The following is a 21,701-nucleotide window of genomic DNA, read 5'->3' as shown; positions in this document are numbered from 1 at the left end:
AACCCCAAATGGTTTGATTAAAAAAAAAGTAGGAAATGATCTTTTGACTGAAAAGGTGTCTTTCAGAGCGGTGTTTCTTCTGGTTGATAGCCAAAATGAAGAGAAGAAAATCTCTGTTTAACTTTGTAGAGCTTGTTTGTTGGGAAACTTTAATTGCTTGCCAGTACAAAACAGACCAAAAATGTGCTGCCATTTTTATTTTGTTTGATTGCTACAGGAAATTAATTATGTTTTCTCTAATTGGATTTCTCGCATCATGGCCAGCTTTCTGAAGAGCATAGCCTAACACCGGGTGCATGCAGTAGATCTGATGCTCTGATTTCACAGTGGGAGCTTAGCAAAGGATCTGTCCCAGGGCTGCTGTTACTTTAGGGTGTTTATTTTGGGGGGTGCGTGTCCTGAGCAATGCAGCGGATACACAGCTTCACAGCAGCACATTCATCATCAGTGAGTGGCTGATCCTGACCCCATCAGAGTTTGGTGCCCTTGAGCAGAAGCAGCAGCTTGTTGCAGCACGTCTACAATCGCAATAAGTACAAAGCCCAGCTTGTTTCATACTGCAGAGCAAACTCTCTGTAGGAGATGCTGGTGCATATGGTACTGAATCTCTAACCTGCAGCCTGCTCCTGCTGTAGGACTACAGCCCTCTGGTGGTACCTAATCATGTATTTTGTGAAGAGCTGCATAACATTATAGCTAAAACTCAACTTTGGGCCCTGACCTTTATGCTGTTGCCTGGAGGGATAGGAATATCTCTGGAGGGGGAAAAGTCCCAAAAGCAGGGTGCAAGTCAGTATCCAGCTGTGATGCGCTGCATGGAAATCACCCACCAGAGAATAAAGCAAATATGAAGACTGTATGCAAGGCGGCTTAAGAAGTGGGAGGGTATAGATCTCACAGGTCTGGGAGAGACCTCAGAAATCATTGCCAGGACCCTGGGGGCACTAAGGATACACCCCCCCCCCCCCCCCCGTACTGTTCTAGCAGTCATCAGTAAACTCTTCTCCTTCCTAAGGTAGGATGAACAAAATATCCCTCAGTCCTGGGTGATGTTTGCTTAGCCTGATCTTTAAAATGCTGCAGTGACTGAGATTTTGCAATCTTTTTATTTCCTGTGCTTCATTAGAGGAACAGTTAAGACTACTTTCCTCATAGCTTGTTTATATCTTACATTGCACAGTTTAAGCTCATTATTTCTTGTCCTATTCACTATGGATGTGGAAAAGAAAAAAAAAAAGCCCCAAACCTTTTTTTAGCTCTCCTGGACTCTTTTGTATTTGAATATACCCCCTTTGAGTCTTCCTTAAAGCTAATCAGCACAAATTCATTTCATCTTCCTCATTGGTCGTATTCACAAAGAAGTTCTGCTTTGAACATCTTCACAGCAGCTCTTTTCAGCCATGTGATAGGACGTCCTTGGATGTGGCTTTTGAGCGTCAGTTCTCAAAATGAAGAATAACCTCAATTTCTATCTAATGAGACCTTGCCATGAAATGCTCGTGACGCATTTCATTAGCATGCCTGGCTCTGAAGTTTTGTTCTGGACTATAGGAACAGGAAACTCTGGGCTATAGCATCAGGCTCTGAAAAAAGCAAATAACTTGAAAAGACAGCAATAGTGAACTGAATGCCCCAGCTGGACTGTACTGGTAGAGCACCACTGTTGATCTGTGATCAGTTCATAGCAGCTGAACAGACAGACCAACAAGCTGTCATATTATTACTGAGAAAATACCGAGCTTGGAGGATTAATTTGAAAACCCTGAGCAGGCTGTCTGTGGGGATCTGTTTCAACTCTTATTCTGTCTTGACCCATTGATGTCAAAAGGGTTTTCCCCATGAGGAAAGGAGCAGAGCTGGAAGTCCCCTGGGTACGGAGGGTGGGTGCAGGAGTCCCAGGGTCGTCCTGTCACCACAGTCAGCACAAGCTCAGCTGCCAGACTGGCAGACCACAGCTAGGGCTGGGCCTGTTCTCAGCAGAAAGATATGGCTTCATTTGGATTTTTTAAAATTTGTTTTGATTTAGCATGAGGAGCTTGTGTTGGCTTAGCCAAGCAGTAAGGGGTACAAGCAGTTTGATGGCACTACCAAAATATACTAATATTTTGCATAAGAGATATAGCCAAGTTAGTCTGAAAAGGAGTTTACAGCAATACAAGCAATTATAGAGAAACAAACCACCCACTTATACCAGGGATTTATTGAGCTGTGCAGCAGTAAGTAAACACCTGTTCTGGGTTAATGGTGTTGTATCACATAGAGCATTTAAACTGCAAAGAGCCAGCCTTCTGATTTTGTTCTCAGAAAAACAAGTCACAGGTATTCTGGGGGCAAAGAGGAAAAGTTGTTTCCTTTTGTTTCTTTATGTTCCTTCTTCTTTATACTGCAGGCATTATGTTAAAAAGATGGTATATTTTGTATAGACGTGTTTTTGTATATACAATCACTGAATCTAAAAAGCCTCCAAGCAGCGGTTTGTCAGACACTTCATTAATGTGTGCATGGATAACCTTTCAGTTCTTGAGCCATCTCTAAACAGGTATCGTTCTGCAGGCTCCCTTTGTAAGAAATTCACCTTGGTGGTCCATTAGATGAGCCAAATAATGCAGTGCCTAACAGCATTGATTTTTCTGTGGTGTTTCTGATGCTCCCTGTTTGAAAAGAAGAATAAGAGTTGCAGTCTAGACCAAACTGTTTTTCCTTTCAGGCTGTGTTGTTCTGGTTTGCTGCATTCAGGTGTTCATGAGCTGTGTCTGGAGACCAGGGTGTCTCCTTAAGCCACCTAACTAAAAGTCAGAGTTTCCGCCACAGAAAGTCACAAACACAGACCCTGAGTGGCGTAAGCTTGCTTTGGCCCAGGTGTTTATCGCAAGTCAGCAGGGGCAATAGCCCAAGGTGAGATCTTCCCGAGTCAGGCATCCTACCTGAGAGAAATATATGTAATAGCAAAATGTGCCATAGCATATAAAAATACATGCTATAGCAAACCTAGATTTTCCTAGTAGAAAGTATGAGATAAATTTTAATGATAAAAATCGGCACTGCAAGTATTCTCCTGCAGACAGATCTCTCTGTTTAGGGACACAGTGGATCTCTAAGAGATCTCCATAGAAATTTTCATTTTATTACCTAAGTAGTTAAAGTGCATGGAGTCAGGGCTGCTTCCAACCCTAGAGAGACTGATGGAATAATACTCACATAGGCTGTTACTGTACTGAAAGGCTATCTAAAGCCTAAAAAACTCTTGGCATGATAGTATCCAGCAGATATTTTATATCCCACAATCTAGCAGAATCTACTTTCTGATCTCTTCTGGAAGGCTAACGCTGTAAAAAGCTCAGCTGCATTGTTCAGCTGGGCAGGCTTGTCCAGCCAAAGAGCCGCAAATGCCAATGTGTTTGTGCGGCATGGAAAGCAGTGCTTTTATGTCCACTGCTATATAAAGATCCCAAATGTTTCTAAAAAAACTACCTCTGTTTTACTATTCATGTAGTTCAGAGGCTTCATGTGGTGCTGCACAATGCTTGTGCAAAGCCTGCTTTGATTTTCTGAAAGGTCATTTGATCTTCCCCTGTTGTACATCCAAATAATCTGAAGCAGAATAGGGAAGATACAGAAAACCTCTAATGAACTTTTTGTTCCTTCTCATACAGATTCAGTAACACAGAAATGAAACTTCAGAGTTGCCTGAGCACCCAGCTTCTTTCTTCACCTCTGCACTTGCCATCAGTGAGGCCACTCTCCCTTGAGGTTCCAATACATGCGATTTAAAAATTCATGTGTGTCTATTGAAAAATGAAATTATTAACAGAGATCTCAATGTTTGACTTTACGGCTGAGTGAGTAGAAGAACAGGCCCAAGAAACAGGATTTTGCAAAGGGAAAGACTGGAAAAAAACTACTAGAGGAGATACATCCATCACTTCCAGAGAAATTAGAGCCTCTCAGGGAATGGCAGCAATGAGACTCCATTATGGTGGGAGTGAAGCGAACGAACGAAGGAAGGAAGGATGGTAGCTCCCCATGGGATAGTGTGATATCTCCAGCAAGTCATGAGAGGAAATGCCACTTAGATGTCCCCAAGGAAGCTGGCCTCCCGACAGGGCCCTGTTAAGCATGAGGCTTTTAGTACCACTGTTGCTTTGATGCCTCTCGTGTCAGATAGAAACAACCTGCAGAAAAGGCTGACCTGAAGAAGCATGAAGTGAGACCCAAACAGCCAAATCTTGTACTTGGAGCAGGAGTCACACACCATCATCCTGAACAGTCATAAAACTGTCAAATAACAAAAATCAAGCTGTGCTATCCACTCAAACCAAAATCCTGGCTCAGCAGAAGGCCACTGCTCACAGCCCTGGGGACAACACCATGGGACAAAGCTCTCCCCTCAGCATGGCCACGAAAAGCTTTGAGCTCAGCCTCTGAAACTGCAAAGCGCTTGTTTTGTTGTCTGTGGATAACACTTTAATCCACCGAGTGAAAGCTGGACGTTGCTCTCTTTGATTCTGGCCATACACAATTGCAACGCTCAAAAAGAAAAGCCCCTCGCTCCTCCCATACCCACAGCTCCTCCGAACTGCTGATGCCTGGACAGGCAGCCCCAAGGCGGGGCCATTGGCATTTATTTAATTCACTGCTGCAGATGATGCCTTTAGTGCCACAAACCGCCCTGGAGACAAGTCCTAATCACCTGGGGGGGTGATTATGTTTAGTTCTTCCTCCCCAAACCCCCCAGACATAATTCAGATCCAAACTGGAAAGACAGGCAGGCACACAAGAGGGGACCCCGGCACCACTCAGCCCCCCCGAAGCCATGTACAGGAGCAGCTTCCTCCGCGAGGTGCGCAAGGAGAAGTACGAGCGGTCGGATGCTTACGATGAGCTGCGAGGCTCCCCTGAATTCGACAGCTTGGCCCAAGCCCGGGGCCTGGAGAACCTGCAGGAGTTCAACGAGCGCTTCGCCAGCTACATCAACCGGGCGCGTGTGCTGGAGCAGCGCAACACCATCCTGCGCAAGCAACTGGAGACCTTCCAGCGCATGGATGAGCTAGTGGGCTTGGACGAGGCCTTCGCCGGACAGATCGAGTTCAACCGCCAACGAATGCGTGAGTTGGCATCTGACCGAGCCAAGCTGGAGCGGGAAGAAAAGGATGCCCAGCGCATGCTCGATGAGTACCGCAACAAGTAAGGCTTGCGAATGGAGGAAGATAAGTGGTATTGTTTCTGTAGTTAATCTTTGTAGTGCCAATGGGTTTGGTGTCACTGGCTGCTTCTCATGCATGGGTGATGCCTCTCCATGTGTATCAGACTTGTAGTCAGGGATGGAGTATAAGCCTATGATGAAAAGCAAGGTGTCAGGACGTAGGAAGCTCCAGCTCTCCATTTCATGGTCTCACAGCTACTAGATGGGCAATTGCCCTCTTGTTTCCGTGGCAGCAGGTCTTCGACGTGGCACATGTTGGTTGCTGTTGTTAATTAGCTTTAGGGGGACTGTGATCTGAGCTGCAAAGAGGGAATAACCCATTTAAAAAACCAAACATCTTGAAGGAAATCTTGTGTCTGAGCAGCACAGAGTTACATGACCCCAAACATCTCCTGAAATGTGTGGGACATCTCTGAGAAACTCATATTTACAGGCATTGTGAGGCACCTGGGCCAGTCTGTGCCATCCATTACAGATGCAGCATGGAAAGAAAGTAAATAGTTTTTTTCCTGGTATGTGAAATTTGCCTAATCACCCTCCTCTTCTCCCTTGCATCCCATTATTTCCATCTCGTGCTACTAAAGCAATAGCTGTAAGAACAGGTTCCCCCCTAACTTTACCTCTTTAACCTCAGTGGCACCATAAATCAAAGAGCGGGAGCCTTGGGGTCTGAGGCATACGAGTGCCTCCAGACACATGTGGTCCCTTTCCTTCAGCAACAGGCAGTGTTGGCCATGCTGCTTAATTAATTACACAGTGAGACTTGGTGAGCATTCTCATAAAAAGACTGCTCACAGGAGAGAAGGGTCTTGGCTTCCTCTTACTTATGGGTCAAGTTTTTTTTTCCCCTAAACATCTGTCTCGCTAGTTCACCCAGGGAAATTTGGCAGCAGCATGGAGGCTGAAGAGGAGCTTTTCATCCTCTTCCCCACCAAAGGGTGAGGGGTGAAACTCCATATAGCATGTTTTAGCTTAGAAACACTTCTCACTGACAGTGATGGGAAGAAGAAAAATTAAATACTTTCAACAAACGCAGTCTTGGTATATAGTGCAGCCACTCCCAGGCAATGTTCACCACACTCACCAGAAGCATTCTTAATAAGGCAAAAGGTGAATCATCTGGGGCACTGTCTTGTTACTGCAGAAATATGAGTCCCTCAACATTTCATTCCTTGTCTCCATAACAGACTTTTTGTCCGACCTTCCCCAAATGGCATGATTTGTCTGTCTGATCCTCTACTCATTTTCCACTCCTCTGGACTAGTAAGACTGATAATATTTTCCTTTTCTGTCTCAAATCATTTTTCAACTGGAAAGAGACAGAAAGCAGATGCGAGACAATTGACGTCGAGGCCACCTGTGTCTTTAGCCTGTGGTCCGATGATACATTGCAATCAGCAGCCATACTGCAGCCTCACCCTGCCCTCCCAGCCCCGCACACTGCTCTGTGCGCACTACCTCGTCGTCTGTGGTGTGTTAGAGCCTTGCCATGCTACTGAAACCAGAAGCATTCCTGTGCTGGAGACCTGCTCTCCTACATGGGTCTGCGCTCACCTGGCAGCAGGCAATGTGGGTTTCTTGCTTCATTTTGAAACATAAAGCATCTACTTTTAGCACACTCTGATTAACAAAATCTCTTTGAGTACTGAATTGTGTACCAATTAACTGACAAATGCCTGTGTCCTTCATCAATGCAAAGAATTTTAGCTCTTACAAGCCATTCTTTTACTCACACACACAATTTGGAAAATAGATTTATGCCTATAAGTAAACCTTTAAAAGCTACATTTATATAAGTAGACCTTTTAAAGCCACATTTAAACTCAGTAGGGCCTGAGACTACCGGGTCTGTACAATTAAATGTGCATGAACCATTGAAAAGCAGATCTTATGTTAAAATTTGTTTTTAAATCCTCTCTAGCCACATTCATAGCTTTTCACATTAACATCAATAATTCAGACTGTACTAGTGGAGAATTCTTTCTCTTGAAGCTGCAAAAAAAGCATCAGTAAGAATTGTTTGGATGCATCTCATAAAAAGATGCATCCAAACAATTAGCGTAAAATTATGTTAATTTTATCAAGCATCATTTTCATAGCAATGTTGCATCTGGCCATAGCAAAGGACTCTCCATGATATTAGGAATTGATGCTGAAACCCAGATTTTAGCACCCTTGACTGAACAGGATTAATTAACTTCAGAAATTTAAAGTCTTGCTAATCAACCATTTAATTTAAAATTAATTCAGTGCTAATCTTGTGGGTTTTGTATACAATACAATTCCCTGGAAGTTGCTAGACATGGTAATTGGCACTGTCTTCTCCAAGCTGCACCGTGTGGTGATGCTCAGATGAGCTGACAGCCTTTGGGGCCACAGTGGAGACCCAGCACCCAGGAGAGAAAACAAAAACAAGCAGAAAAACAGGATAGCTGGGATATGGTGAGCAGTAGAGACTCCGTAGCCCATGACCATCGGCAAACCTGTCTTCAAGCCCTGTCCACAGAGGTTGTGTCCATGCTGCCGCTGCTTCTCTGGTGATAGGGAGAGTTTTATCCTATTGCAGCGGCAGGTGAGGAGGTCCTGACAGCCCTCCACCCCCTTCTCGGACTGCCAAAGTCTTGCCCCGTGGCTGACAGCCACCTGATAGCAGCTTCTTGATAATGCAGGCAGCGATCTGTTCATAGATCAGCATAGCAGAGCCCTCACGGGGCTCATCCTAGCTTTCAGGGTATGAAATACAGACATTATTGGCCTGTCCGTCATCCTTGGAAGACCATAATTTTGCAGTTTTTGCTCTCTGGCACCCAAATGACTGCTGCCTCTATTGAGAAAAGGCCAGCAAAGTGCCTCAGGGGAACTGAAATGGACAAAAGTAGTAGAAAAGTTTATCCTCATCTTGTGGCAAGCCAAGAGGTTTCATGTATGGAGGAGTTCAGTAGGGTTCAACAGAGAGGCAGCATTTCTCTTTATATTAAAAGCACAAACTTAACACTAAGTTGAGTATCTGACCATTGAGCATTATGAGGATGTATTGTGACTGTTTTCTCTTTGGAGGGGCGCCAGTGCTTGCACTGCCACAGAGGCAGGCTCCGAAGAAAAACAACAGGGACCTTGCCCTGGCCCCATCTTTTAAGAGCAAGCACAGCCTGTTTGTCAGCTGTGGATGGGAAAAGAGATTTACAGCACTGCTGGAGCTGTGCTTCCCGGGTAGAGAAACAAGGCCAGCAGTGGGCTACCCTCCTGCATGCCCGATGCTCCCACCAGTGCCCTGAGCTGTGAGGGGGCTCAAGAGGCTTAGCAGATAGCTGGAAATTTGTCAGTGCCCCAACAGAGAGCTGCTAGGCTAAGAGGTGAGGTAATGGGAACCTCCTTTGTTGGAGCCTGGCAGGGCTCTCTACTCCACTTCTTTTCCCCTATGCAAAAAACCCAATTAATATCCATTTTTTTTCGAAACAGTCCACAAAGGTTTGTTGCAGCCCTTAAGCTACTTGACTAGATGAAGAAAGTTTTGTTTGGTTTTTTTTTTTTTTAAAGAAGCAAATTAACTTCATGGCTCTTAAGGTCCAGGAAAGGCTGACCAGCAACCATCTAAGAAAAGCTTGACTTCTTTTCAACATGTCCAGCTGATTACTTGAACACTGAAATCAGGTTTGAAGCATACCAGGGCTGCAATTTGTCAGCCACTGCATGTACTTAGATACATTTCAGCAGACACAGAGTTGTCTTTAGGCCTCAAGCATTTCTAAGAGGTGCTTACCCCTTTTGCACTGAGCTTCTGGAGTAGATTGAACAGCAGGTCTTTGAGTTATTTGAGAGTGAAGGAAAATGTAGCTGAATATTTCAGTTATTGAGAGAAATTTTGAGTGAGGACCTAGGAACTAGGCAGATTTGACCAGGTCTGAATGACATTAGGGCCAAGGTTTAGACTCTGACTCTGTAGGGTGGTTATATATTACTAGAAGTATAAACCCAGCCTTTTATTGTAGCTGTGTATTTGATTTTCACAAGCTGACACAATCGCTTCATTCGTGCTCAGTTGTCAGAAAGTATCTAAGTTAACAAAGTCGTTTACTGTCAACTGCACACAAAAAAAGTTATAGATAGAAAACTGTTTGGAGGTGAGCTGCTTAATAAACAACGGAAACAACAGCAGTCTCGCTTTTGAAGCTGAACATTCTTGGTTGTACCCTTGGAAGTGAACCCAATGTCAATACAATTTGGCAGAGACATTGGTTTAGTTTTGTCAGAAAATAGCACTTCAGCTGAGTGCTATCTAGGAGTGATAATGAAATAAAACCTCATCATTTTCACTTGTTTCTTTGCTGTTCATTGTAAGAATGGTAAAACAGGACCAGTGACCAACCCTGCTGACATTATGGGATTTCAAAAGAAGGGAAAGTTTGGAAACCAGAGCACCAAGTTGAGTCAGTTTCTTTGTTCTGCCAGATTCTGCTTTTGTGGTCCTGGTCAGTTCGTGAGTGACCTCATCCCCTCAGCTTTCCAAGACGTTGAAAGATATGAGAATAACATTAGCTGTTCATCCTTCAGGAGATAAAAAGAAAGAACTGAGGTTGACATGACCATTGTAACTTGATCCTTGATGTGTTCAGTCCAGGAACTGACAAGTTCCCTGTTGACTGGAGCACGTCCCTTAGATGCCACCAGCGTATCTGGGCTGAATCAATGATTTCAGAAAACAGAAGGGGGCTTATGTTTAATTCGGAATTTCAGCCAGGGTTCGTGCTTGTATTCATGTCCATTGCTTGTACTGCAAATGAAGGACGTTCACCACCAGAGTTGACTTGTCACCCACCATAAGGATTTCTTGTAGAAAGTGAGAAGTTGACAGCTTTTGGTATCTCTGTATCTCTGTCACTTTAGGGAAAGCAAAGAAATAGGAATAGACTGAATTCAGGTACTTTGGCACTGGCAGCAGATGGAGTTTGATGAAGCTCTTGTTCAGTACTGGTGGCAAAGTCGCATTGCCTTGTACTGTAAGATGCTTATGGCTGTTTTTTCTCTTAGTGGGGTCTCATTAAACCATGTTTCCTATTAAACACTTTATATATAGTTTATTTAGGGAAAGGAATAAACAACGATGATCAGCAATTATGAAGTTTTGTATGCTGCAGGTAAAAGGATTTTCTAGAAAACAATTCTATCTAACATACAAATACAGAGTCCTAATTCTTACAGAATAATGTGCTGTTTCCTCAAGTGAAAGATAAACACAATGTACATCCATTGTTCACTCAGTACAGGAACATGGACTTGTGGACATTCTATAAACGCATAAGAATAGTTGGCTAAATGCAGTCCTTACTAAGACTCACATGTGATTTTTACCAAACTGAAATATGAATTGCTATTAAAGAGGACACAAAGCTTGAGTTATCAAAGCATCCTAATACAACATTATTCACACACAATCAATATGTGAAATTGCAACCTTTGTGTTTAGTGTGTCTGTAGTGAAAATGCTTATTGAACAGCATCCGTTAGAACAGAAAACCAAGTGCAACGTAATTAAATGCTAATATGCCAATGTAGCAAATATTCACATAGTAACCACTGATGAATAGCTGTCACTGTAGTCCAACACCAATTGAAGACACTTTTATTGTAAATAATCTGTTCTTGGGCTTTCTGTGAAAAAGTGGTAGCAAATGTGTGGCATTCCATTGTCTTCCTCTATGCAAGTTGAGGACAAGAAGTTAGTCAATTCTGGAATTACTCTCAGCATCTGGGACCAAAAAAAAAATTTAATGCTAATGCTTAAATAAAACTTTTGGGCCCCTTCAAGATTCATATTCTGCTTCAGTGTGAAGCATATATCGTGCATGATAGTGCAGATGACAACGGAGTTTGCAGAAGGATGAACTATTGAACCTCATCTCCTTTGTTCTGTTTCAGGTATAGAAATGAACGTGAATATCAGCAGAGGCTAAAAGAAACCCTTGAACGCCTTAATAAGGTAAGCCTGGAAAAATGGAAAGGGAAAGGTCTTTATAATTTTTTTCCTTTGGTTTCATTTGCTACAGCATGCTGCTTTGAAGAAGCAGTGGGAAGATAAAATGTCAGAACAAGGCTTTTCTTGTCATTATGCACTGATGAAAAGTTCTCTTTCACCTCCATCCCCTTGTGCAAATGGCTGAGCCTCGCCGTGTGCCTACGCACTGTGTAGCACCCTGCTCTGTACAGTCCTGCTGATTTTGGTTGTGTAGCATGTGCCATCTGCAGCCCACAGCCTCAGCTGTGCACAGGAAGTCATTAATTTTTCAGTAAGACCAAACACTAGGAGGATCTACTTACTGCATAACACTCCTTTTAGAGCATCAGCAAATGGCTCCTGCGTTTGTTTCAGGACCTGGAGTTGACATATGTGTTTCTTCCTTTGCAAATTCACCCTTGCTGAAGATCTGGCACACGTTTAGGTGCCTTTAATAACTCCTTTAACACTCTTTTTTTAACTCAGAACACAATTTCTCTTTGAGCAAATTATAATCTACATTCAGAGGTAGGAAAAGCCCATCTGTTAGTCATACCATGCAGCTAGTACACATATCCAAGAGTCCAGAATATGACTGGAGAAAATGTGTTGCTAAATACCATCTTCCCCCCTTCCCCCCTTTTTTTAATACAGCTACTGTATGAAAGTATATTTAGAAATGATATGGCATGAGAAAATGCTTATTATGTCCAAGCCTTGAAGTTGTGGGTCTCGAAGCTCCTCAGTCCCTTTCAGGATATGGTCAGCCCTTCTCAGGAGAGACTCTCAGCTTCCCATTAGGTTTCCAAATAAAAGAGAAGCCAGAGCCCCCCCGATTTGTTCCTTTCACAGCAAAACATGAGGAATGTTTATATTGAGCTGCACTTTCCTGAACTAATACCATGGGAAGAGAAATAATAACAATAATAATAATCATGCTCAGAGAAAAGATAAAAGGTTTACTAGCATATTTAGGAAGTTTCCAAATCAATTCTGTGAAACTGAGAAAGCCTGATTCATCCTCTCTTGCTACTAGCTTTCATCTGAGTAAATAAAGTTGTATTATATCTTCCCCCAGTTCTATTTTTCACAGCTCATCCTTCATCTTCTCTAGTGGGAAACAGTTATGGGTGGATTAAATAGAGATGTGTTTTAATTTCCTCACTACAAATGGCAGGAGCTGTTTTCCTTGAGCACTGTGATATCAATGACAGGCATGTTTTATATTAAAAAAAAAATAAGTGTGTTTTAGCATTTCTATCTCCAGTGAACTCTAGATATCCTGCATCAGGGCTATTTTCCAGCATGCTAGCAGGGCTCCTGGACACCCTGCAAGTTCTTGAAAAGTATTTGTGGAGACAAATATTTTGTAAGGGGTAGCTGGAGCTGGTGAGTCCATCTTCACAGTTCCTCTCAGCCAGTCTGTGGCTAAAGGAAAGTGGATTAATGTGACAACCCCAGGCAGAGCTGACAAGATCTTGAGCCACGGAGGGCTGTTTTCATCCAAGGATGTGTCAGGGCTGCCCCTGGCTGCTCCCACTGAGGCACCGAATGCTGGAGGGAACACAGTTGATGTTCAGTACAGTGCCCAAGACATAGCCTGAAACATGTGCAGATGTAAACTCATGCCTCTTCGACAGATGGAGAATCAGTCTGGAAAATCTGCAGTGGTTCTGGAGAGATCTAAGGGATTTCTCTTCCATGGTAAATGAAAATGCTGCTTCAGCATATGGATCAACGTTCTGGAATCAGCACCTAAAGAAGAATGTGTTTTTTTGAAGTCGTGTGAATACCGAATACTGTAAAGTTTGGAAGAAAATGTGTAGGTTCTGATACACAGCATCGATGCATCTGGTCTATCTGAAAGCACGGAATAAAAGCAGAAGTATTTTTTTCCCCTTTGAAGGAACATTTAGAAAGCCAAATGCTGCTTTTGCTTATTACATGCAGAAATATTTGCTTATCAGTATTATCTAGGGGCCTGGGGGCTTCTTTTTTTTTTTTTTGCTCCCCCCCCCCACAACATCCCAACATGGCCATTGTCCTGCTGATCTTCCTTTCAATAGGAAGGCAGAGGAGTGCAGAAAAGCACTGGGTGTTTCTGATGACTGGTTCTGAATGTGCTGGTCTGGATGTGTCTGAATCAGCCGTTGTCTCACAAAGCAGAGAGACTGCTGGAGAGGCCTCTGGCTGGTAGGCTCAGCCACATAATGAGGCAGCTAACATCTACACATTTTTGGAATAGCGCATGCTGTGCACTCACAAAAAAGAAAAATCCCTTTCTGCCAGTCATATGCAGCACCCATAGATTTCAGTCTTTTACTTGTCATGATCCGCTCATGGAAAAATATTTACAGCACGTAGGTAGTTTTAAAGGGACACCTTTAAATAATTTTTTATTTTTTACACTTTGAGTTAAATGCAGATATTGAGACTTTCTTGCAAACTGGGGGAGGGACTTATAAATTTTGTAGAGTTGCAAGGAAGATTCAGTTGACAACTTTCAAGATACTTCCTCAAAAGCAATATTTTACAGTATTAGTTAATGATAAATCTAACCAAGAAGGAATGCACTAAGTAGAAGAATAAAGCTGTTCCCATCACACTTATATGTTAGTGAAATATATTGCTAAGTTCCATGGAAATCATTCTGTATTCAAGGGCTTGTATTAAATAATGTAACATAGGAAATATCTAAATTAGACCTTTGAACAGAAATTGAGATTTCACTGGATTTAAATACCAGTGCCACTCATATCTATGTACTTTGAGATGATGATTGTTAGTCCTACGCCTTGTCCTCTGAATTAATTAGACATTATGAACTTTAGTCCTCACAATCCCCAATATGTTACAAACTTCTGCAGCAAACTGACTTTTTCTGGACTTGCTCATTTTTCATTTCCAGAAATGTCTCCAAACCTGGCAAACATTTGTGATATTTGAGAACACACCAAAAGGAGTGAAAATGCTTTGGACCTCCTGGGTTTTTTTTTAAGGAATTCTTTACTGGGGATATTAAAAAGGTGTCAGGATACCTCAGGTCCTGTCATAAACACTAGAGAAATCCATGCCCTAGTCTGTTGATGTCATCTGCTTAAGGTTCATGCACGATGGCAAGCTTTTAGCATCAAAGACTGTTACTTCATAGCGTCTATTACTTGGCTCCCAGCACTCATAAAGCATATGGTAAATGTATTTTGACAGTGCTGGTGCCAAACTGTATCATAAATTATATTTGTGTGGAAAAGCAGCATGTACAATCAGAGAACACGGTGAATAAGGTGCCTGTTGTTTGCTGGTTTCATAATGCTTTTGTTTCTCCCAGCAGGCTTTAATTCTTCACGCAGCCTGCTACGCATGTAAACAACTCACGTTATGGCTAAGTGGCTGCTGTGGTTTGGGCACTCCAGCCATATGTACTGACCGTACTGTGTGTCTCTGCATTGCAGGAAGCTGATGAAGCACTGCTGTGCAACCTGGAGTTGCAGATCGAGTCCCAGTTCCTGCAGGATGACATTAATGCCACAAAGGACAGATACAAGAAGGTAACTGTCTGAATTTACAATCTTTAGATCTTCTAGAGATGTATGAAGCCTTGCCCTTCTCCCTGATCTATTCCAGTGGCAAATTAAAGCAAATCCCGTTTTGTGTTTTGGTGGGTAAATACAGCACTGCATGTTTTCAGTGGGCACAACAGCTGCAGTGTGGAGGTCAAGCCCAACAGCTGGATGGCTGCAAGCATCCAAATTGACTCCTGTAGCTATGTCTTGAATTTGTTGACTTGTTATCATGATTCAGCCCAACAGGCTGGTCAGGCTGTCCTGAATTTCATGCTAAGAAGCTATTGCTTTCATCAGAGAGGGATTCCCAATTTTCTGGGCCAGAGAATTCCAGTTAATCAGCAGACATAAGCCTGTGGCTGTATGATTACACTGCAGCTAACTTTAACACATGCAGCCCCCTTTTCCTTCCTGGGAAAGAGCTGTGAGGCTTGGGATCAGGCCAATCTTTGCTGCTTTTGAAAGAAGCAGCTCATTTTTTTTGGACCACATGCAAGAGTATTTGTGGTTCTTATTTTCACAATTTCCTGTGAAATTGGAACTCACAGAATCTTTAATTAAAACTATGAACTATATTGTCACTTAGCCAAATGCCTGTAATTTATCAGGTCTAAAGCCACGTTCCAAAACCAAATCCGAACACTAACTTGACTTTTATACGCTGAAAGAAGTAAATATCTAGGAATAATCCCCAGAAGTGGAGCACATGGAAGGGAGCACCTTGCTATGGCATTTGCTGATGAAAATGTTTTTTACTTCACCATAGAACCTTATGGAAATCCAGACCTACGTCACTGTTTTGCAGCAGATCATCCAGACAACTCCTCGTGTGTCCCCTATAACCACTGGCATATGTGAGGTAAGTATTGCTGTCAGTAAAATCATGCTGCTCGAAGTAAGAAAGAGTCAATGTTTATTCACAAAATTTATTCCTGTAACACTCCCTTCAAGGTTAGATGAAAACTGCAACAACTGTAAGTACTAAATTCTGAATATGAGAGAAAAAGTCTGTAGCTTTGGAAAACAGAATTGGTCAGGAGAGGAGAGGTTGCATTAGTCAGGTGCACTCCAGCATATGTATTAACCCCCAAAATGGCTAGTCCGAAGATAGTTGAAGTAGTTGTGTTTCCTGTCTGAGGAGGAGCTGGCAGGATATATGAATATTTTCAGAGAAAGTAGTAGTTGTCCTGAAGGAGCAAGATGTGGTGAAAATTTGTAAATCACATAGATTCACTAGATGAAAACTTGGTGATTCCAACCAGTCTGAGTGGCTCTGACAAAAACGTTTATTAGTTGGAAGAAGATATGAAGAGCTGTATCTAGAGGGTCTAATTTCAACATAACTGTACTTCTGCAGGCCTGCCATCTGACATCTTTTATTCTCAAAGCCATGCCACAGGGATTTCCTTGAGGTTCAAGACACATCTTTTTATTTGTCTTTTGTAATTTTCTGTTTGTCTTTACAGTTTATTTCCAGTAGCGGAATTTCTTTGTCTCTTTTTAAAAGAGTGAAACATACTTTCCTGTACACACATTGTTTTCTTTGAACCAGGAAAAACTGATAGCGGAGAGGAGGATCCCTGTGCTGCAAAGCCAGCTGGAGGAATACAAGAGCATCCTCTGCCAGCTACAGGCACAGAAATACAAACTTCAGACAGAGGTACTGCCATCACTATCCATAAACACAGCTATAATGCTCATGAACTCTGCTCTTTTTACAGCCACAGCTCTTAAATTCTTGAGCGTAACTTCCCTCACTAGGGCACTCAGGGACAATGCTACCCCAGGTTCTTTCCTTGGTCTCTTTCTTGTGTCTGATGCTCTGGTGGAAAGGACAAAGAGGCTCTTGGAAGCGCAAGAATCAATATAGTGATAGGAGATAATGAATCAATATAGAAAAAAAGGGGAGAAAATCACTCTTCTGCTGGCAGATGGCGAGAGGCACTCTGGGGGATTAATCGTGCTGCTTTCAAAATCAAATCTTCATGTCCCATTTAGAAAGAGTTTATTAACTCATTCATTCTTGTGCCTTGAGATAAAAAGAGTGAAATAACTTTACGAACGGAGGTTGATGACATGGTTGCTTGTGACAGTGAAGGCTGGAGCTGATGACTGAAGTGTCCTTGAGCTCCTTCGCTTTCCTGTTTCTGAACCGGATAAACATGTTGCAGAGAGGTTGTCAACCCCACCTCCGGAGCGCTGCACACTAAAGGGGTCTGTGGAATCTGTTGGTCCCCTCGTACACTGCGATATAATTGAACTAATACCAAGGGACTTAGCTCCTAAATTTAGACTCTTAAAAGGTTTTTGAAAATCTTGCCTGTAACATACAGAAATAAATCAGTTATTAAAGAATCCATTAGTCAGTTATTGCCCCATTAGCTTTTTGTGAGTTCATCTGTTTAAAAGCTGTTTGAAAAGGGGAAAAAAAATCCCAAGTGATAAAGGAAATAGTCAGTAGCCAAAAATAGCAGAAGAAAGTGATAGCAGAATGACACTGCCAAATATCCCACCTGTTCAGTCTTGCCCCTTGTTTTTGCAAGGGACTCATCGCCACCTCCTGGTCGATGCACACTCCAGTGACTGGCGTTGAGGCCTTACTGCACAGTTATTTTTATTGATAAAGTAAAAAAAGCTGAGGAATTAAATTCAAAAGGGAAGTTTTTTTGTTAAAAAAAAAAAAAAAAAGACTCTTCCCTAACCTTCAGTGCTTGGTCTGTGGGCCACAGAGAAGGAAGAACAGGTTTTGCCTGGGCACATCTTCCCAATGAAGCACTTTTGTTCTCCTTGTAAGACACTGCCTGCTCTGCCACAACCATCCACGCTGAGCTGTAAGTCGTGCAGCGAGACATCAGCCAGCCTCGTGCACACAGGGAAGGAGACATCTCATGGCTGTTCCCCTGGCTCATGATGATCCTGTCATGCTTATTGTGGAGCAGAAGCTTTGGGACAGATGAGGGGAGGGGAAGGAGGCACTGGTTTTGGATAACTAAACAAATGCAGTGAAACTGCCGCTGTGTTTCAGCAGTGCAGCCTCACGTACCGTAATAAAACATGTCTTGCCTTGAATTACCCTTGAACTGAGGGAGTGCTGCACACTTGAGAGCTGCTTCTTTCACCCACCAATTTTGTTTACCAGACAACCATGCTGGAGCAAGCAATCAAAAACACCCAGGAGAGTTATGATGATGAAATTCAGCTTTACAATGAGCAGATTGAAAACCTTAGGAAGGGGATAGAGGAGGCTGAGAAGACCTTGGAAAAGTACACGACCGACTGCCGCCAGCTGGTGATCTACCAGCAGTCCCTGGAGAACGAGCTGGAACGGTACAAACGTATCATCGAGAACGAGGAAAGCCGGTAAGGCTGGATTTCTGGACTCTCACAAAGGTGCCAGTGATCTCTTTTATCTCCTTTCGAAAATGTATGTTTAAGGGCATTTGCTCCAGACAAAACTATGGCTGTTACACCAGTAGCTGTCCAGGGATGGCAACCTAAATAGATGCAAAATCTGGTCAAGCCTCTGCCAAAGAAAGGCTTAGAGCCATTTTGAGCTTCTCCTTTCCATATACTGGCCTGACATCAGTATTGAGGTCAGGAACATACAAAAGCAAACTGAACACCCTCTCCACTGCCCGGCTGTGAGTGAAGCTTGCTGATACGTTACAGGCTGGTTGGTCTCGCAGGACTCAGACAGGGCAAATGTCCTGTACAGCAAAGCACTCTTCACAGAAAGGGGAGGAAAAAGAGTAGGCTGCACGAAATTTTCATGGATTTGGGTGCCTCTCTTAAACCTACGGAGGAGCAATGGCTCCCTCTTATGTCCACCATCAGCCTCGCACAAGAAAAGGAGCTGGGCTCTTGCAGCCGTGCCTGGTGCTGCCTGCACCGGCAGATGCAGCAGGACCAGGCTCCCAAGCGGCCGAACTGCTGCTCTGGGTTGTCCAGAAGATGCAGGGGAAGGACACTCACTAATAGTCAATCTGCCATGAATGGGGAAAAGCTATTTCATCAATTTTCAGCGTCTCATTTTGGATACTGCATTCTGGTAAGGAGTATCCGGTAAGGGTAATTCTCAGCACCAAAAAAAATCAAAACATGCGTCTCTCACATAGCTACACAGCATGTGTGTCCTCCTGAGAGGCCAAAATAGCTCAAGTTTTGGCAGAGCAGACTGGAAAGGCCACAGGCACAGTAACTAGTTTGCATATATGCCAGCCTCTCCGTTTTAATTTTTAACCCTTAGTACCACTGACTCCTCAAATATTTTCCAAGGAAGACTGCTCAGTTTTCTTCTTGCCCTTCTGAAGTCAGGCATATACAGGTTAACATTGTAATGGCTAGCAAATTTCATATTTTACTGGCCAGCATGTACAGCTCTTGCTGACCTCTGGTAGGCATGGATTGACCGTTTGCCCATCCAAAACCTTCCCATCCTTTCAAAGTGCTGTGCTAAATTGCAAACTTGTTGCTTTGGGTTTTAACTGCTGGTATACTTTACTGAATGGTGCATCCCATATCTCCTGCTGGTGGAAACCGACCTAACTCCTGCAAAGGTGCTGTGGCTGTGTTGATTTTCTGCAGACAAGAAACAGGCTCCTGTCATTCTCTTTGACTCCTCACCACAGAGACATACATTTCTTTAACCTCCGTGCTTCTTTTTGTGCAATTTCACTTGCTTTTGATGGAAACGAGGGGGAGAGGTCTGACTGATGTGCGTCTTCTCCGGCAGGTTAAACTCTGCTATAGCAGGAACGCCAGTCACACTCTTCACGCAGATCTATAGACCTGTCCAGCCTCAAGCTTCAAGGGGAAGAGGTAAACCTGTGACATGTCTTCCTGTGTCTGTCAAGAGCAGCATCATTGTATTTTAAACTCTTTTTCCATTTGTCTTCCATACAAACACCAGCCATGACAGCCTGACTCCAGGCTTGCAGCAGTTTCAGCTTACCTCAGCTGGCTTTGGGACAATAAGCAAATAAGTTTCTTTGCTGTTGATTGGCTTAAGTAGTAAAGTGTAAAAAAGAAGCAAAGTCAGAAGGCACCTGAAACTATGGAAAGAGCTGGAGGTTTTGAGCTGACTTGTTGCTAGTCATTGGCTCACGCTTTAGTTACATGCAAAGAGCATCAGGGCATGTTGGGTGCTAGAGGCAGGCAGAGGACACTTTTTTGGGCCTGCTTACATGCCATGGCCTGGTTTCCTCTCAATGATGTTTCTTCCTGTTGTATGTTTGCTTGTAAGACTTAGGATGCTTGTAAACCTGGTGACAAAGAAATGGCCAGGACTAAACTAGGGAGGCTTCTCTTAGCAAAGAGGGGAGCGGGTTTATAGAAAGGTGCTGTAGGTACTAACATCTGGGATGACTTACTGTAGGTTAAATCCAAGGCTCACTGGGATTTTACTAACTACAGACTGCTTTGAGAACAGAAATAAACTATCAAATTAGGGTTTTTGGGGAGTGCAGCTGTAATTTTTCTAACTGCTCTATGAACTGTAGCAGTTTTATATGGCATAGGTCTGTAATGCCTGAGGCCAAAGCCTCAGCAGCTGTAAATAACGTGTCCTGCAAAGTGCTGTGTTATACCCACTATAACCACACCTGCAAGGCAAACAGGGCATTTTATGTGCAGTAGTGTACCTGTGACATGGGACAAAACAACTGTCTGCAGGAAAGCATAGTAATATCTGTCCTCTGGCCCCGCAATTCCCAGTACCAGCCTCTGCCTCCTTTGCTCTAGCTGTTCATGCCACGGAAATCAGGGGCCTGCCTGCACTCCTGCTGCTGAGCTGTCCTGGGGTCTGTGGCTACTAACTGCCCAGGTGACCGGACACACAGCCTGTGGGCAGGGCTTCCCTCTGCACGGGCCTAGAGCTCAACATCAGTGTCCGAGTGATGCCAGAACATAGCTCTGCAGCACTGCACCGCTGGCTGGGCAGCTCCATGCCCAACAGCCGCTCACTGCTCCCTCCTAATGCACCTCCCTGCATCTGCCCGTACCCAGAAGTGCCATGAGGGCTCTGACTTTGGGCCCCTGCCTTAGGAGAGGAGGTTTCTGGTCTGGTTAACAGGGCCAAACCCTGCCACGATGCCTGGGAGGAAGGTGCTGAGTCCAGCTGCAGGTGTGGAACGCTCCTGCCAAGCGTTAATGCACACCTGATAGGTGAACATTTTTGTGCAGCTGCCTTACATGCACAGCTGTCCTGTCCTCACACTGTGTATGGCAGGGGCAACCTCAGACGCAGAATGGCTACTTGGCCGAGGGGGCCCAGGCAAGAGGAGAGGCTGTTTAATGCGCTGACAGAAGCTGTGCTTGCGTTTGATGCTGCATTCAGCTCTCCATCTGCAGCAGTGAGGGCGAGAGGCAGCTCTAGCATTTGCAGCAACTGTGTTCAGCACTGTTTGTTGTCCGCTTTGTTTTGATTTTTCCCTAGATATCACCCAGGTCGTGCAAGATATTACCAGTGTAAAGGCCAGACAAAAAGCTCTGACAAAGAAAATTGCCAGGAAAAAGGAGCTGATGTCTAGAGACATAACCGACGGTTTCTCGCCTGAAAGAATGTATGAAAGAACTCTGGAAGATTTTGACCAAGATCAGCTGGAGTTTAGGCATGAAGGCTCAGTCACCTGTGAACCTGGGCAGGAAGGATTAGAACTCGATGAAAAAGAAACAGGCCCAGAGGATGTACCTGATGGAGCCCAGATAAGTAAAGCCTTCGATAAATTGTGTAACATTGTGAGGGAGAAAATAAGAGTCCACAAGAAACCAGAGCCTAAACCTGATGCCTATCCCAAAGGGCGTTACGTGCTGGTAACGGGGGAGGAACCCTCTGAAGAACCTTGCATCTTGGCCCCCTGCGTCCCAGCGAGGGGAGGGATCACAGTTTCCATCAGCAACGGGAAGGTGATGAATGGTGGTGAGGTAGAGCCCATACCAGAGCTGC

At 43.8% G+C, this 21,701-nt stretch overlaps 1 protein-coding gene across 1 annotated transcript in view; it reads left to right on the top strand.

The window, feature by feature from the left end:
- Positions 1–4,666: 4,666 nt before the first annotated feature.
- The window catches only part of BFSP1 (beaded filament structural protein 1, filensin), a 17,482-nt gene continuing 447 nt past the window's right edge, over positions 4,667–21,701 (top strand). The window contains exons 1-8 of the mRNA XM_010076497.1: positions 4,667–5,184; positions 11,120–11,180; positions 14,648–14,743; positions 15,525–15,617; positions 16,311–16,418; positions 17,898–18,118; positions 19,491–19,576; positions 21,192–21,701. Of these exons, the coding sequence (XP_010074799.1) occupies positions 4,814–5,184; positions 11,120–11,180; positions 14,648–14,743; positions 15,525–15,617; positions 16,311–16,418; positions 17,898–18,118; positions 19,491–19,576; positions 21,192–21,701 (1,546 nt within the window). The 5' untranslated portion in view covers positions 4,667–4,813. The remainder of the gene's footprint in view (positions 5,185–11,119; positions 11,181–14,647; positions 14,744–15,524; positions 15,618–16,310; positions 16,419–17,897; positions 18,119–19,490; positions 19,577–21,191) is intronic.

Source organism: Pterocles gutturalis, unplaced genomic scaffold, assembly GCF_000699245.1.
Source record: "Pterocles gutturalis isolate BGI_N339 unplaced genomic scaffold, ASM69924v1 scaffold34403, whole genome shotgun sequence".
Lineage (NCBI taxonomy): Eukaryota > Metazoa > Chordata > Aves > Pterocliformes > Pteroclidae > Pterocles > Pterocles gutturalis.
The sequence above is the reverse complement of the archived record's forward strand: the minus strand, read 5'-3'. Positions and strand labels throughout refer to the sequence as shown.